Source organism: Somniosus microcephalus, chromosome 1, assembly GCF_052327205.1.
Source record: "Somniosus microcephalus isolate GS21.2 chromosome 1, FLI_Smic_1.0, whole genome shotgun sequence".
In the NCBI taxonomy this organism is placed as follows: Eukaryota; Metazoa; Chordata; class Chondrichthyes; order Squaliformes; family Somniosidae; genus Somniosus; species Somniosus microcephalus.
The window spans coordinates 104,785,255-104,801,081 of record NC_140987.1 but is presented as its reverse complement, the minus strand read 5'-3'; the positions used below and the strand labels follow the sequence as shown (position 1 = coordinate 104,801,081).

The 15,827-nt window shown below is 46.0% G+C and overlaps 1 protein-coding gene across 1 annotated transcript in view; it reads right to left on the bottom strand.

Annotated features, from left to right (window-relative positions):
• Positions 1-15,827, bottom strand: part of LOC147124270 (A disintegrin and metalloproteinase with thrombospondin motifs 19-like) — a 719,202-nt gene that overhangs the window by 266,906 nt on the left and 436,469 nt on the right. The window contains exons 12-13 of the mRNA XM_085984458.1: positions 13,176-13,321; positions 803-972 (exon numbers count right to left, since the gene is read on the bottom strand). Of these exons, the coding sequence (XP_085840584.1) occupies positions 803-972; positions 13,176-13,321 (316 nt within the window). The remainder of the gene's footprint in view (positions 1-802; positions 973-13,175; positions 13,322-15,827) is intronic.

Genomic DNA, 15,827 nt, shown 5'->3' with positions numbered 1-15,827 from the left:
CACTAGCAGAGGGAGACATCTGGCTGGGGCCACTAAAAGCAGCATAAGGACAGGAGAGAATGTTGCAGCTCTTTAAAATTGTTAGGCCTGGAAGACTAGTAAAGCCCCAGTGGAAAATTACAATGACTCCGCTTCTGTGTTGGGATTGTTGAAAATCTACCAAGCAAGGAGCAGGCTCTTCCAGTCCTTTAGGCTTGACAACTTTGAACAGCTTGAAAGCGCTGAAGTCGGCTTAGTGGACAAGCATAAATAAGAAGAGAACTGTTGGGCTTTGTGGTCTGGATCAAAGACGATTGTGGGTCACATTTGGCTTGTGCATTAAATCTTGGATATCACTGGCGTCATACATCGGTGCGTTCACATGCTCTGCCACAGAGTGATAGGATGCGTGTTGTGCCACATGGTGATTTCACTATCTCAGGGTCATAACGGCACAGAAGGAGGCCATTTGGCCAATCGAGTCTGTGCCGGCTCTCTGTAGAGCAATTCAGTCAGTCCCATTCCCCCGCTCTATCCCCGTAGCCCTGCAAGTTTATTTCCCTCAAGTGCCTATCCAGCCTCCCCTTGAAAACATTGAGTGTCTCCGCTTCCACCACTTCAGTCAGCAGCGAATTTCAGGTCATCACTCTTATCAACCTATCTGGGATAACTACTGAGTCATTTATAATCATATGTGATCACAATTTGCAACAGAACGGAAACTTAAAACTTCCGTCAATTCACAAAACTGATTAATGGGGGCTCACGGATTCAGCTGTTTGAAATATGCAAACATAACAGAGGTCTTAAGAAACATAATTACCTTCATCAGTGATGGCATACCACTGCAAGGAATGCTTTTGATATGCTGGCCTGTTGAATGATTGGCACTGCAAGTCTCGAAAACTTGGCACTCCTGCGGGACAAGGAGGATTCTTGCATATCCTGTACTGTACACGGGAACCCTGACAATTCTTGCCTTCAGGACCAGGCCTGGATGGAAACAAAATAAGCAAAATCTCTGTTGAGTTGCACAGTTACATTGAGTTAGACCTTTTAGCTCTGCTAGAAAACAATGGCCCTGAACTTCCTCAAGGCTTGAGGTCCAATCCCAACACAGAAGAGGAGTGGAACTTCTGTCTGCTCTACAGAAGGCCCTTGACAGAACAAGGAGGCCAAGCTGGCAGGAGGGATTTCCCATAGCTCCAGTTTCCTTTGTAGCCAGCAATCTGAACACCAGGAAGAAAGTGTGGAGTGTTGCAGCTTTAAGAGTATTGCACATTTTATGCTGCACCTGCATTCTCTACAATAAGTTGCTACATTGTGGCACAAGTTATACTTTTTGGTCTTGATGGGCACTCAGCGCAAAACATACAACATTCCGTTAAAATGATGTTGAGGACTAAATGACAAAATCAGCTCCTGATTTTTGAATGTCAATCACACCCTTGCCTATCACACTGACTGGCAAAAAAGTGGCTGTTAAAAAAGCACGTGGCATGAAGTCGGTGTGGATTGCACGCTGCTACGACTTTACCGCCCCCCCCCCCCCGCACCCCGCTGCTGTCAGGTGTGGGGGCACGGTTAAAATTGGGCTGAGAGATTTCTGCTCTGCTGAACTTATGCTAGTACAGCAGATCCAAGGAGTTTTGGACCCAGTTTGTTTTCTGATGATAAAGGTAGGATCTGCAGAGCAAAGGCTAAAACACCACGAAGCGGCACCATCTCCATGAAAGTTTTTGGCAACCCTTTTTGTTTGTTTGCAAAATACATCATTGATCCAACTACAGTGAAAATGACACATGGCTCATCAGGGATTTCTTGCACTTTCCTCTCTTCTACCCCTCAGCCTTTTCTTTTCTAGAGAAAAGAGCCCCAGCGTGTTCAGTTTTTCCTGATAGTAATAACCCCTCAGTTCTGCAATTATCCTCTTAATTCTCTATATTAGCAGATGATCTATTCACTTCACTGACAGTTTATCACGCTTAATGGGCAGGATTTTAACTCAGGTGCGGGATGGTGTCGTGTTAACTGCATTTCGTTTTATCCACCCGAATCTAAATGGCTGTGGGAGATTGATGTAATTTTAACTTAATTGTTCAACTGATTTCCAACATGTGGGAACCCTTGGCAAATGGGTTTCTCATGACTGAAAGTCGCCTCTGATGACATCATCATTGCTGCTGCATTTAAGGTCAACAGCAAGCCTTGCTTCTTCTGCAGGCTTCCAAGCTCTCTTCATTTGGTGTAAGAAGGACCTGCAGGAAAGATGACAAGCGGGAGGCCCAGATCAGCTCCTCGTTTCGACGAGGTGGCCCTGCAGGCATTGGTGGATGGGGCTAGGGCCAACAGGGAGGTGCTCTTCCCTTCCTCTGGGAGGAAGAGGCCTCCCAAGCAGACTAAGGCAGTGTGGATGCAGGTGGCTGAGAAGGTCAACTCCTTGGGTGTCACAGGACTAACCTGGATTCAGTGCCGGAAAAGATTTCATGACCTTTAGCGCACTGGAAAAGTGAGTATGAATTTCCCATCACCCTCAATCTGACCCCCATTGCCTTTCCTCACCGGCACTCAGCTTTAGCAATCTCTTCCTCCACATCCCACTTGACACTGACATCCATGCACCCTTACCCATTCCCTCTCTCTCTCTCTCTATGCTCACATTCACATAACTATTCGACTATGCAGCCCTTACACTCCCTATCACTATGATGCTTTGAACACAACTGACAACACACAGGGAGGGCCCTTGGTCTTGCAACCTCACTCCATCTTTGTCTCCTTCTAAGTATCTATGCTATGCAATCTCTACACTCACTCCTTCATTCTCACTCAACCTCCACTTGTCTCCCTCATTGCAGGAAAAGAGAGATCACAACAAAAGAGAGCGGGCGAGGACAGGAGGAGGGACAGCCTCAATAGTCCACCTGACCCCCTGGGAGGAGGCGGTACTCAAAATAGTGGGACTGGAGGATGATGCGCATGTGGGGGATGGACAGATGGGTGCAGCACAGCAAGCTGGTGACAGAAAAGTTTCCCATCTCCCTCTTTGACATTGCATGAGTCACTGATAATGTTTGTGAAGCTCTAACAGATGGACTTATGAGCATCTGCAAAAAGCAATGTGCATGTAGCCTTGGCATCACATCTCTGACTCTTTCCTTTACTCCCCCACAGGACCATCACAAGCATCCGTCCCCCCTAGCCAGGAAGAAGCTGAGCAGCCAGACTCCTCAGAGGAAGCTGCAACCTCTGAGGGCGCAGCGTCACCAGAAATCTGTGTACCCAGCACCAGCGCAGACACTCACACCTCGGTGGGACCTTCGGGACATAGAGTAGTGTTGTCACCTGGTATATCACAGCTCACAAGTGAGCATCAGCAGATTGTGGAGACAGGGACAGCAGTGGAGAGTTCTAGTGAGAGGGCGCAGGACTCTTCCAGCTCGGCTCAGCAGCATGTCGACCCTCTGCCTCTGGGTCCATCCATGAGATCAGCGGTGATGGAACTCCAGGCACAGATGCAGGAGTCTCTGGCAGGTTTTGTCTCTAGGGTCGCTGCAAGTGTGGAGCGAATGGAGGAGTCCATAGCCTACATGAGCAGAGCCTTTGTGGAGTCATTGGCGCATGAACGCATCACCACGGAAAGGATGGCAAACTCCATGGAAAGGATGGCTACCGTAGAGGAGAGGATGGCTACGTCCATGGAGGAGCTTAGTCGCCAGGGTATGGAAAACATGGTCATTGTTCAGAATAGAATGACATCTCTTGAGGAGCGATGGGCATCTATTGAACAGAGAAACCAGACCTTCATGGAAGTCCTTCTGAGTAGGACTGCCATTGCAGATACAGGTCCCCACGGCCCCCCTGATGTGCAGCAAGGTGCTCTCCAGCCATTTGCAGGCGCTGAGGGGGACCTGACCCATGAGAGGGAGGTTGGTGACAGACCTCAAGGAAGTGGGGGCTCCTCTCCAAGCGCTCACACTTCCATGCCACTGTAGAGCCCTCGGTCAGAACCCTACCGGAGTCCACACCCAAGTGAGATAGGCGTCTCAACCCCTGCACAGCCGCAGGAGCAGCAGACTGTTGACGAGCCCTCACAGGCTCACCACCCCAGAGGACGCCCGCCAAAGGTGTCGAGACAGGAGCAGCAACAAAGTGAGCAAGGGGCCTCCACATCTGCTGAAGCCACAGGGGAGGCACCACGTAGGAGCACACGTAAGAGGAAAATTCTGCACAAATAGTCACAAGGGTAGTCACTTGGGTGCAATTTTGTGTTTACTGTAAAAATGCCATCACTTCGTTATTGTACATAAAATTTCTGATGGCAAATGTTGCAGTTGTATCATCTGTCATTTCACTATTGGGACTTCCACATTGAGGGCTTAGGCATACTTGCAACTGTCGGTATGGTGGTCAGAGTGCTAGGAATCCTCTGGTTCTTGGCCATTGTCAATGCTCTGGTAAGAAGCTGCGAGGCAAAAGTGTTTGATTGACTGAGCTAAGCAAATCTGGCCAGGATGAGTGCGTTCCTTGCATCCCGGGCAGCAATGTTCTCGCATAATGCTGCGGCTGGTTGATGGGCCTCTGCAGGATGTTCGTTTTCACCCTCCTCCTCCTCCTCATCTGAGGAGGATATGTGAGGAGCCACTTGGTCCTCAGGAATCTGCAAGCCATGACGCTGTGCCATGTTGTGAAGTGCACAGCAAACCACGACGATTCTGGAGACCCTGGCTGCTGAGTACTGCAGGGCTCCACCTGATCTATCCAGGCATCTGAAGCGCATCTTCAGCAAACCGCTCAATTATGGCTCTGGTGGACATGTGGCTGGAGTTGTAGCTCTCCTCAGCTTCATTGGATGGTCTCCTCAACGGTGTCATTAGCCACGTCCTCCGGGGATAGCCCTTGTCTCCAAGTAGCCATCCGTTAAGTTGGTCTGGTGGACTGAATAGCGGAGGCACACTAGACTGGTGCAGTATGAAGGGGTCATGGCAACTGCCAGGGTACTTGGCACAAACATGCAAAATTTCCTTCTTGTGGTCACACTCCAGCTGAACGTTAAGGGAGTGGAGGCCCTTGCGGTTGACAAAAATACCTGGATTGCGATGGGGTGCCTTAAGGGCCACATGTGTGCAGTCAACGACGCCCTGCACCCTTGGAAAGCCTGCCAGATGAGCTAATCCAACCGCTCGCACCGTGACACTTGCTCGATCCTTGGTGAAATGGAGGTGATTGTGCACGAGGGCAAAGAGGGCATCGGTTACCTGCGTTATGCAAGTATGTGTGGCTGCCTGGGAGATGCCGCTGATGTCTGCTGCTGATCCCTGGAATGAGCAAAAAAGTTGATTGCGGTGGTGACTTTGACGGCCACTGGTAATGCTTGTCCACCTGGTCCTCTGGGCAGCAGGTCTTGCTGTAGCATTGCGCAGATGTCACTCACTACCTCTCGCGAAAGTCGGAGCCGCCTTTGGCACTGCTGCTCAGATATGTTGAGATAGCTGACCCTGTGTCTGTAGACCCTGTTTGGGGGGTATCTCCTGCACCGATGGGCTTCCAGGCGCTGGCCCCTTCTGGCCTGTGCAGCCTCAGGTGGGTGAGCAGCAGCCTGGTGCTCCTGCTGGTGCTGGTGTTGCTGCTGTTGTTCCTGGTTCTGCTGGTGCCGCGGCTGGTGCTCAAGCTCCTCTAATGCCCAGATGGGAAGGAAATAGATGGCTCCCATGCTTCTGGTATATGCCTCAGTTGAGGAAGCACTGAGGGAAGGTGGCAAGAGGGGTTTCCCAGGAGGTCACACTGGAGATGGGTGTCAGGCTCTAACCTTCCACAGGTGTGGTTAAGCCTTCTAAAAGTTTCCCCAGACCTGAGACCACTAGGTCCTGCCACCTGCAAATGATGGCTGATCAAATCTCCTCTTTAATGGTTGACCTGCAGTTGATAGTCAGCAATCCAATAGTGCTCCCGTCAGGTTTCACCGCCGTGTTTCCCACCAGGCGTGTTTCACATGGGAAAAGGGTTAAAATCGCAAGGGCCTTTTAAAATTGGATTATAGAGGCCATTTAGTGCTTGTTAAGGGCCTTACCGACCAGTCCCGCCTGTTGGATGCGGGACGGAGTCAGGACTATCAGATACGCCTGAGTTAAAATTGCTCGGAGTCGGGAACCAGGCAGGGGGGGTCCCGTACACCAGTTTTTGCGATTTTTTAACCCCCCACACGCCTCCAATCTCGCCTCCACAGCTTAATGAAAATCCTGCCCAATGACTCTGGAAGAAAGCTACTTCCTTATACAACATCTCTGCCAAAATCAATTTGTCAATTGAATGGTATCCAAGTTAATGGTCAAGTTATGTTGCTCAAAAAGACTGAGAGAAAGACCTTATAGCAATAGCATCTTAGTCATTGATTCTAAGTGATTAGTAAACCATTACATACGGAAAGCAGTTTTTTTTGACGTATGTTAAAACAATATTGGTTTCTGGTATGCAGTCGTCCAAAAATGAAACGACTTCAGAATACACAATGGAGAAGAAATAAAGTCATTTCAAAATTGTTTATTAGTCTAGTTATCCTACACACTTTGTGCTGATGTGAAGCCATTTTGCTTTTGCATTGACTCAAACTACATAGCATAATTCAAGTATGACAGCAAAAGATAAGGCTGAAGCGTTTGCAACCATCTTCAGCCAGAGGTGCCGAATGGGTGATCCACATCGGCCTCTTCCCGAGGTCCCCATCATCACAGAAGCCAGTCTTCAGCCAATTTGATTCACTCCACGTGATATCAAGAAATGGCTGAGGGCACTGGATACAGCAAAGGCTATGGGCCCTGACAACATCCCGGCTGTCGTGCTGAAGACTTGCGCTCCAGAACTAGCCGCGCCTCTAGCCAAGCTGTTCCAGTACAGCTACAATACTAGTATCTACCCGACAATGTGGAAAACTGCCCAGGTATGTCCTGTCCACAAAAAGCAGGACAAATCCACTCTGGCCAATTACGGCCCCATAAGTCTACTCTCAATCATCAGCAAAGTGATGAAAGGTGTCGTTGACAGTGCTATCAAGTGGCACTTACTCACCAATAACCTGCTCACTGATGCTCAGTTTGGGTTCCGCCAGGTCCACTCGGCTCCAGACCTCATTACAGCTTTGGTCCAAACATGGACAAAGGAGCTGAATTCCAGAGGTGAGGTGAGAGTGACTGCCCTTGACATCAAGGCAGTATTTGACCGAGCATGGCATCAAGGAGCCCTAGTAAAACTGAAGTCAATGGGAATCAGGGGGAAAACTCTCTACTGGCTAGAGTCGTACCTAGCACAAAGGAAGATGGTTGTAGTTGTTGGAGGTCAATCATCTCAGCCCCAGAACGTCACTGCAGGAGTTCCTCAGGGCAGTGTCCTGGGCCCAACCATCTTCAGCTGCTTCATCAATGACCTTCCCTCCATCATAAGGTCAGAAGTGGGGATGTTCGCTGATGATTGCACAGTGTTCAGTTCCATTCGCAACTCCTCAGATAATGAAGCAGTACATGCCCAAATACAACAAGGCCTGGATGACATTCAGGCTTGGCTGATAAATGGCAAATAACATTCATGCCACACAAGTGCCAGGCAATGACTATCTCCAACAGGCAAGAGTCTAACCACCGTCCCTTGACATTCAATGTCATTACCATTTCCGAATCCCCCACCATCAACATCCTGGGGGGGGTCACCATTGACCAGAAACTTAATTGGGCCAGCCACATAAATACTGTGGCTACAAGAGCAGGTCAGAGGCTAGGTATTCTGCAGCGAGTATCTCACCTCCTGACACCCCAAAGCCTTTCCACCATATACAAGGCACAAGTCAGGAGTGTGATGGCATACCCTCCGCTTGCCTGGATGACTGCAGCTCCAACAACACTTAAGAAGCTTGACACCATCCAGGACAAAGCAGCCCACTTGATTGGCACCCCATCTACCACCTTAAATATTCACTCCCTCCACCACCGGCGCAACGTGTCTGCAGTGTGTACCATCTACAAGATGCACTGCAGCAACTCGCCAAGGCTTCTTCGGCAGCACCTCCCAAACCCGCGACATCTACCACCTAGAAGGACAAGGGCAGCAGGCGCATGGGAACACCATCACCTGCAAGTTCCCCTCCAAGTTACACACTATCCTGACTTGGAAATATATCGCTGTTCCTTCATCGACACTGGGCCATATACAAGGACTTTGGAGATGGAACGGAGGTTTGAGGTGGGGCAGTAATTTGCAAGGACAGGGGGGTCAAGAGTGGCTTTTTTGAGGAGGGGGTTAATGATGGCAGATTTGAAAAGTAAGGGGACAGTATCTTAGGAGAGGGAACTGTTTACAATATCATCTAGCATAGGCACAAGGAAGGGAAGTTAGGTGGCCAGCAGTTTAGTGGGAATAGGGTCAAGAGAGCAGGATGTAGGCCTCATGGACAAGATGAGCTTGGAGAGAAAATGAGGGAAGATAGGAGAGAAAGATGTGAGTTCAGGGCTAGGGCGGGGGGAACCTTGGCTTGGTGGGCAAGAGGAAGGGAGCGATGCAGCAGAGGCAGCTGAACGGATTGTCTGAATCTTAGTGACAACGAAGTCCATGACCTCCTCATATGTCTTGTTGGAGGTGAGGTTGGAACATAAGAACATAAGAAATAGGAGCTGGAGTAGGCCATTTGGCCTTTCGAGCCTGTTCCGCCATTCAACCAGATCATGGCTGAACTTCTACCTCAACTCCACCTTCCCGCACTATCCCCATATTCCTTCATTCCCTTTGTTCCCAAAAATGTATCCACTTCTGTCTTGAATATACTCAACGACCGAGCATCCACAGCTCTCTGGGGTAGAGAATTCCAAAGATTCACAACCCTTTGAGTGAAGAGATTTCTCCTCATCTCAGTCCTAAATGGCCTACCCCTTATTCTGTGACTGTGACCCTATGTAATAGATTCCCAGCCAGAGGAAACATTTTCCCAGCATTAACCCTGTCAAGCCCCTTAAGAATTATATAGGTTTCAATTAGATCACCTCTGATTCTTCCAAAATCTAAGGAATATAGGCCTAGTCTACTCAATCTCTCCTCATAGGGCAATCCCCTCATCCCAGGAACCAGTCTAGTGAACCTTTACTGCACGCCCTCAAAGGCAAGTATGTCTTTCCTTAGGTAAGGAGACCAGAACTGTACACAGTACCCCAGGTGTGGCCTCATCAATGCCCTGTATAATTGTAAGTAACACTTATTTACTCTTTTACTCTAATCGCTTTGTAGCAAAAGCTAACACACCATTTGCTTTCCTAATTGCTTGGTATACCTGCATGTTAACTTTCTATGATTCACGTACAAAGACACACAGGTCCCTCTGAATGCAAACATTTCCCAGATCTCACCATTCAAAGAATATTCAGATTTTTTGTTTTTCCTATCAAAGTGGATAACTTCACACTTGCACAGATTGTATTCCATTTGCCATGTTCTTGCCCACTCAGTCAACCTGTCTGTATCTCTCTGCAGCCTCTTTGTGTCCTCCTCACAGCTTGCTTTCCCACCTAACTTTGTATCATCAGCAAACTTGGATATGTTACACTCAGTCCCTTCATCTATGTTATTGATATAGATTGTAAATAGCTGATGCCCAAGCACTGATCCTTGCGGTACCCCACTCGTTACAGCCTGCCAACTTGAAAAAGTCCCGTTTATTCCTACTCTCTGTTTTTTGCCCATTAACCAATCCTCAATCCATGCTAATATATTACCCCCAATATAATGAGTCCTAATTTTCTGTAATAGCCTCTTGTGTGGCACCTTATCAAATGTTTTTTGACAATCCAAATACACTACGTCCATTGTTTCCCCCTTATCCATCCTACTAGTTACATCTTCAAAAAACTTAAGAGATTTGTCAAACACGATTTCCCTTTCATAAAACCATGTTGACTCTGCCTAATCATATTATGATTTTCTAAGTGCCCTGTTACCACATCCCTAATAATCGATTCTAGCATTTTGCCTACTACTGCTGTCAGGCTAACTGGCCTATAGTTCTGTTTTTTCTCTTCCTCCATTCTTAAATAGCAGGGTTATGTTTGCTACTTTCCAATCCTTGGGGACTGTTCTGGAATCTAGGGAATTCTGGAAGATTAATACCAGTGCATCCAAGTTCCTCATTCTCTCTAGACCCTTAGTTCCCCATTATTTCCAGAATGTTTTCTGTGGCTTCTACCATGACGACAGATACAAAGTATTTGTTTGAGGTCTCTGCCATTTCCTTATTGCCCATTATAATTTCTCCTGTCTCTGCCTCTAATGGGCCCACGTTTACTTTCACTAATCTCTTCCTATTTACATATCTATAGAAACATTTACAATTTGTTTTTATGTCTCTTGCTAATTTACTCTCATGTTCTTTTTTCTCTTTCCTTATCAATTTCCTGGTCCTCCTTTGCTGGATTCTAAAATCTTCCCAATCCTCAGGCCTATTACTCTTTTTGGCAACATTATAAGCCTCTTCCTTTGATCTAATACTATCTTTAACTTCTCTTGTTAGCCACAGTTGGACCACTTTTCCTGTGGGGTTTTTGTGCCTTAAAGGAATGTATATTTGTCGTAAATTACGTATTAATTCATTAAATGCTAGCCATTCCTTGTCTACCATCATACCTTCTAATGTAGTTTCCCAATCTACCTTAGCCAACTCGCCCCTCATACCTACGTAGTTTGCTTTGTTTAGATTGAATACATAAGTTTCGGATTTAACTAAATCACTTTCAAACTTAATATAAAATTCTATCATATTATGGTCACTCTTCCCTAAAGGCCTCTTTACTACAAGGTTATTAATTAACCCTTTCTCATTGCACAATACTAGATCTAAAATAGCCTGTTCTCTTGTTGGTTCCTCAACATACTGATCTAGAAAACTATCATGTGTACATTCCATGAATTTGTCCTCTACACTATTACTGCAAATTTGGTTTGCCCAGTCTGTATGTAGCTTAACTTCTCCCATGATTACTGTATTACCCTTATTACATGCGCCTCTAATTTCCTGATTTATACTCTGCCCTACATTACAACTACTATTTGGGGGCCTATAAACAACTCCCACCAATGTTTTCTGCCCCTTGCTGTTTCTTAGCTCCACCCAAACTGATTCTACTTCTTGATTTTCGGAGCTAACATTCTTTCTCTCTACTGTCTTTATCCCATCCTTTATTATCAAGGCTACACCTTCTTTGTCTCCATTTTGCCTATCTCTTCTAAAAGTTAAGTGTCCTGGAGTATTTAGTTCCCAAATAACAACAGAAAATGCTGGAAAAACTCAGCAGGTCAGGCAACATCTGTGGAGAGAAATTTGAGTTGACGTTTCGGGTCGAACCCTTCTTCAAAACTGAAAAGAAAATAGATCGAAGGCAGGGCTGCGGTTGGACAAAAGAAGTGAAAGAAACAAAAGAAGTAAAAGAGCTAGACGAGATGGTAATAGGCTGAGATTAGGTGTAAAGTATACCGGCAGGGCAAGAGATAGCTGCCAGGTGTGAGAGAGAAACAAAAGGAAAGGGGGGGGGAAAGGAGTGGAAAAATTACAAGAAAAAATGTGTAATGGGGGCCGAGGTTATGATCTGAAATTGTTGAACTTGATATCGAGCCCGGAAGGCTGCAGAGTGCCTAATCGGAAGATGAGGTGCTGTTCCTTGAGTTTACGTTGAGCTTCCGTGGAACAATACAAGAGGCCAAGGATTTAATTCCCAACTTTGGTCACTTTACAACCACATCTCCGTAATGGCTATCAGATCAAACCTTTAAATTTCTATCTGCACTATTAATTCATCTATTTTGCTGTGAATGCTTCGCGCATTCAGATATAGTGCCTTTAGCTTTGACTTTTTTCTATTTTTCCCCGATGTCACCTTCGTCACTGATGCCCTATTACCTGTGTTACTGTCCCTTCCTGATCCACCCTGCTTATTTTTACCCAAAACTCAACTCTGCTCTAGAGCCTTGGCATTTCTCTTGCTGCTTTTAAATTTACTCTTTCCTCAATCCTCCCACTCCCCTTCATTAGTTTAAAGCCATGTCTACTGCCCTAGTTATTTGATTCGCCAGGATACTGGTCCCAGCCCAGTTTAAGTGGAGCCTGTCCCAATGGAACAGCTGCCTCTTTCCCCAGTATTGGTGCTAGTCCCCCATGAACTGAAATACCTTCCTCCCATACCACTCTTTGAGCCATGCATTTGAACCTCTAATCTGTTTGTCACTATGTCAGTTTGTGCGTGGATCAGGTAACAATCCAGAGATTATTACCTTTGAGGTTCTGCTTTTTAATTTGGTTGCTAGCTCTTCAAACTCCCTCTGCAGAACCTCATTCCTAGTTCTACCTATGTCATTGGTTCCTACAGGGACCATGACAACTGGATCCTCCCCCTCCCACTCTAAATTCTTCTCCAGCTGCAAGGAAATACCCTTAACCCTGGGAGCAGGCAGGCAACACAGCCTTCGGTACTCCCTGTCGCGGCTGCAGAGAACAGGAAGAAGCAGAGGGGAGGGGTTTAAGTAGATGGTTGGTAGTGGAGAAAAGAAGCCTGGAGTAGTGAGCAGCTTTTGCAGAGGAGAACAGAGCCTGATAGTGCTTGATGTAGTCTGGCCAGATTGATTTACCCAACTGTTTACATTCAGTATAAGTGGAATGGATTATATTTATGCATTTCCAAATGCCTTGTTGCTGACAATAAGTAATTAAAATCCTGTTAGAAAGTTAATATACATTTTAGATAATATTTATATCCTCCAATAACTGACAGTGCTTTGATTATCTGGCCACATTTGGAGCAGGCAGCAAAAAGCCAGTGTAGGCACAATGGGTCGAATGGCCTCCTTCTGTGCTTAAACTTCTATGGTTTTATAGGCTATAGGGAAGATTACTCGTGGTTGCAACACACCGAAGACGACCAAAGGCAGATGGAGGCCAAGAGGATGCCCACTGACAAGATGAACAGATGCTGGATTTCCAATAGTGCAACATCATCATTTGGTACATATTGTTGCTTAGAATAACACGTTGAAATCAGACACGTGAAACCCAGGCAGCTTTCTGGTGGGTAAGTAAACCAGGGCATTTTAGAAATTCTCCCTTCATGTCTTATTCAAGTATTTCAAGTAAGAGATTATTAAGCAATATGGACGAAAAAAAAGTTAAGCTGACTTACCTGGGATTATCACATTTGCGCTGGCGGAAGTGTACTCCAATATCACATGTTCTACTACAAGTACTCCATGTGCTCCAGATACTCCATTCTCCATCTATGTAGTCAGGATGAGGTGTTTTACTAACACATTCACCAACCTTACACCACTGCAAAGGGAAAGAGATTACCTTAATTATTTTTACTTGCAACATGTATAGTGATCCAATTACATGAAAATTCACCTAAGAAATTACTGATAAATGCAGATTTATCATCATCAATTGTAAACTTCTACTGTAGTTAGCTAAGAAAGTTAGAAAATATCCTTCAGCTACTTGCTTGAGGAAATTATGTATCTCTTATAATGATATGAAAAGTAAATGGAACTGTTATTTTCTAAGTAATATCAGTTTCTCCCTCTAATTCAAATTCCTACATTACAACAGTGACAACACTTCAAAAGTACTTCATTGGCTGTAAAGCACTTTGGACATCCTGAGGTCATGGAAGGCACTATATAAATGCAAGTTTTTCTTTCTTTTATCATGATCTATCTCATTGGTACCTTTGTGCTGCCTTCCCGGAGTTGTGGTAGGTTGCAAAATGATTGAAGCAAGAGCACAGCCAAGAATGAAGCAATTAGAGATGGGAGGAGAAGCCACTTGGAAAGGTAATATGCTGAAGAAAAACACAACACCAGTTGGATGTTCTTCCTGTTGGCAGGTTAGTGGTAGGGTAGGACATCTGCCTACCCACGTAACATGGCTGCTAATCCAGCATGTTCGCCAGCAGGGGCCCGAATTATTTATGCAGAGTGAGTTAGGAGTCGTAATATTGCTTCGCATTGGTTTACCACTGATGGGAGGGAGGGAATTTGAGCGCTGTCTTTTTGGAGAGCAAGAGCCACAAGTGGAAGAATGTCTGAAGGGGCAGCAGCCTCGAAGAGTCCGCAGCAGGAAGGATTCCTAGATTCTCAGATACATCTGTGGATATGTTATTGGCTGTAATAAAGGCTAGAATGGAACAACTCCAGTGATCTCAGGGCAGGAAACTCTGTAAGAAAGTGGTTCAAGCCCTATGGAGGGAGGTTGCTGATGCAGTCAGTGCAACTGCCACCACCCCAAGAACTGCCACACAGTGCTGGAAGAGGTTCAGTAACTTCATAAGGATGGCCAAGGTAAGTCAAGGCACTGTTCTCTATGTACATTCTGTATCAATGGTAAGAAGCTTCACTCACTTCCTTACCTCATGCTTTTTCTATAACATCACCTAGGTGTAGGGAAACTGATTTATGTAATGGGGAGCCTCTGGAAACAGTGAAGCACCCTGTTAACTCACAAACACTATCTGAACTCACACTGCCTGCCATAAGGGGTTCTGTTTGTTTTGAAGGACAGCTGATGCACCTTTGGGTCTTATCATCATGGGATGCATATGGGGGAAAATAATTTTCCATGCCACTCCCAATCCTTTAACATTGTGTTTTCTCCCTGCATAGGAGAAGGCCGTACATAACCAGTACCTAAGAAATGTAAATAGGGGAAGAACGCCTACTGAAAACCCTGAGCTTGCATGAAGAGGAGGCTCTGCAGATAATAAGCACACACACAGGAGAGGCTGTGGGAGATGGTGAGGTGATTCATCATAGGTAGTGTCAGCTTTATGTGCTTTCTGAAAGTACTGCAATGCCTTTATACTTAAGCCATTACGTTTTCAAGGGAAAATCCAGTGTGCGCAGCTAATTAAGCTCTTCTGTTTTTGACATCATAGGGGTGTCTTGAAGGAAGAGCCTGGCTATACTGATGACCACCTAGAAATTTTCAGTAACAAAAGTCCTGCTATGTCCAGATCCATAACTGCTGCCATGCCCTCACCAACTTCACAGCATTGTCACTTATTCAAGCAACAGCCTAGAGACACCCACTATGGAGGAAATAGTTCAGGAGTCAGAAAGACTTTCACTGCGTGAAGCCCCAAGTACTCATGAGCATCAGAACCCGGAAGTTGAAGAAAGAAAGAACTTGCATTTATATAGCACCTTTCATGAGCTCAGGACGTTCCAAATTGCTTTACAGCCAATGAAGTACTTTTGAAGTGTAGTCATCATTATTATAAAGTAGGAAACACAGCAGCCAATTTGCACATAGCAAGCAACAGCAATGAGGTAATGACCAGATAATCTATTTAGTGATGTTGGTTGAGGGATAAATATTGGCCAGGACACCGGGAAGAACTCTCCTGCTCTTCTTCGAATAGTGTCATGGGATCTTTTATGTCCACCTGAGAGGGCAGACAGGATCTCGGTTTAACATCTCATCCAAAGAATGGCACCTCCAACAGTGCAGAATTCCCTCAGTACTGCACTGGAGTGTCAGCCTAGATTTTGTGCTCAAATCCAGAGGTGAGAGTGCTACCACTGTACTGCTCCTCCACAGAGGTTGGCGATCAACCACCTAGAGACCCAAATCTCAGAGGCACGTTTTCAAAAGAATGGTGATTTGGGAGCATCGATCTTATGTGGAAGCAGTGGAGACAGATGGTGAAGGAGCGGGAGGAGTCCATTGCATGCATCTGCAACGCATTGTAAGAAGTTTCTTATGGTATGCGGAACACACTGGAGAGATTGAAAATACAGGGGATTTCTGGAGCAACAAGACTCCAGGAGGAGCTTCT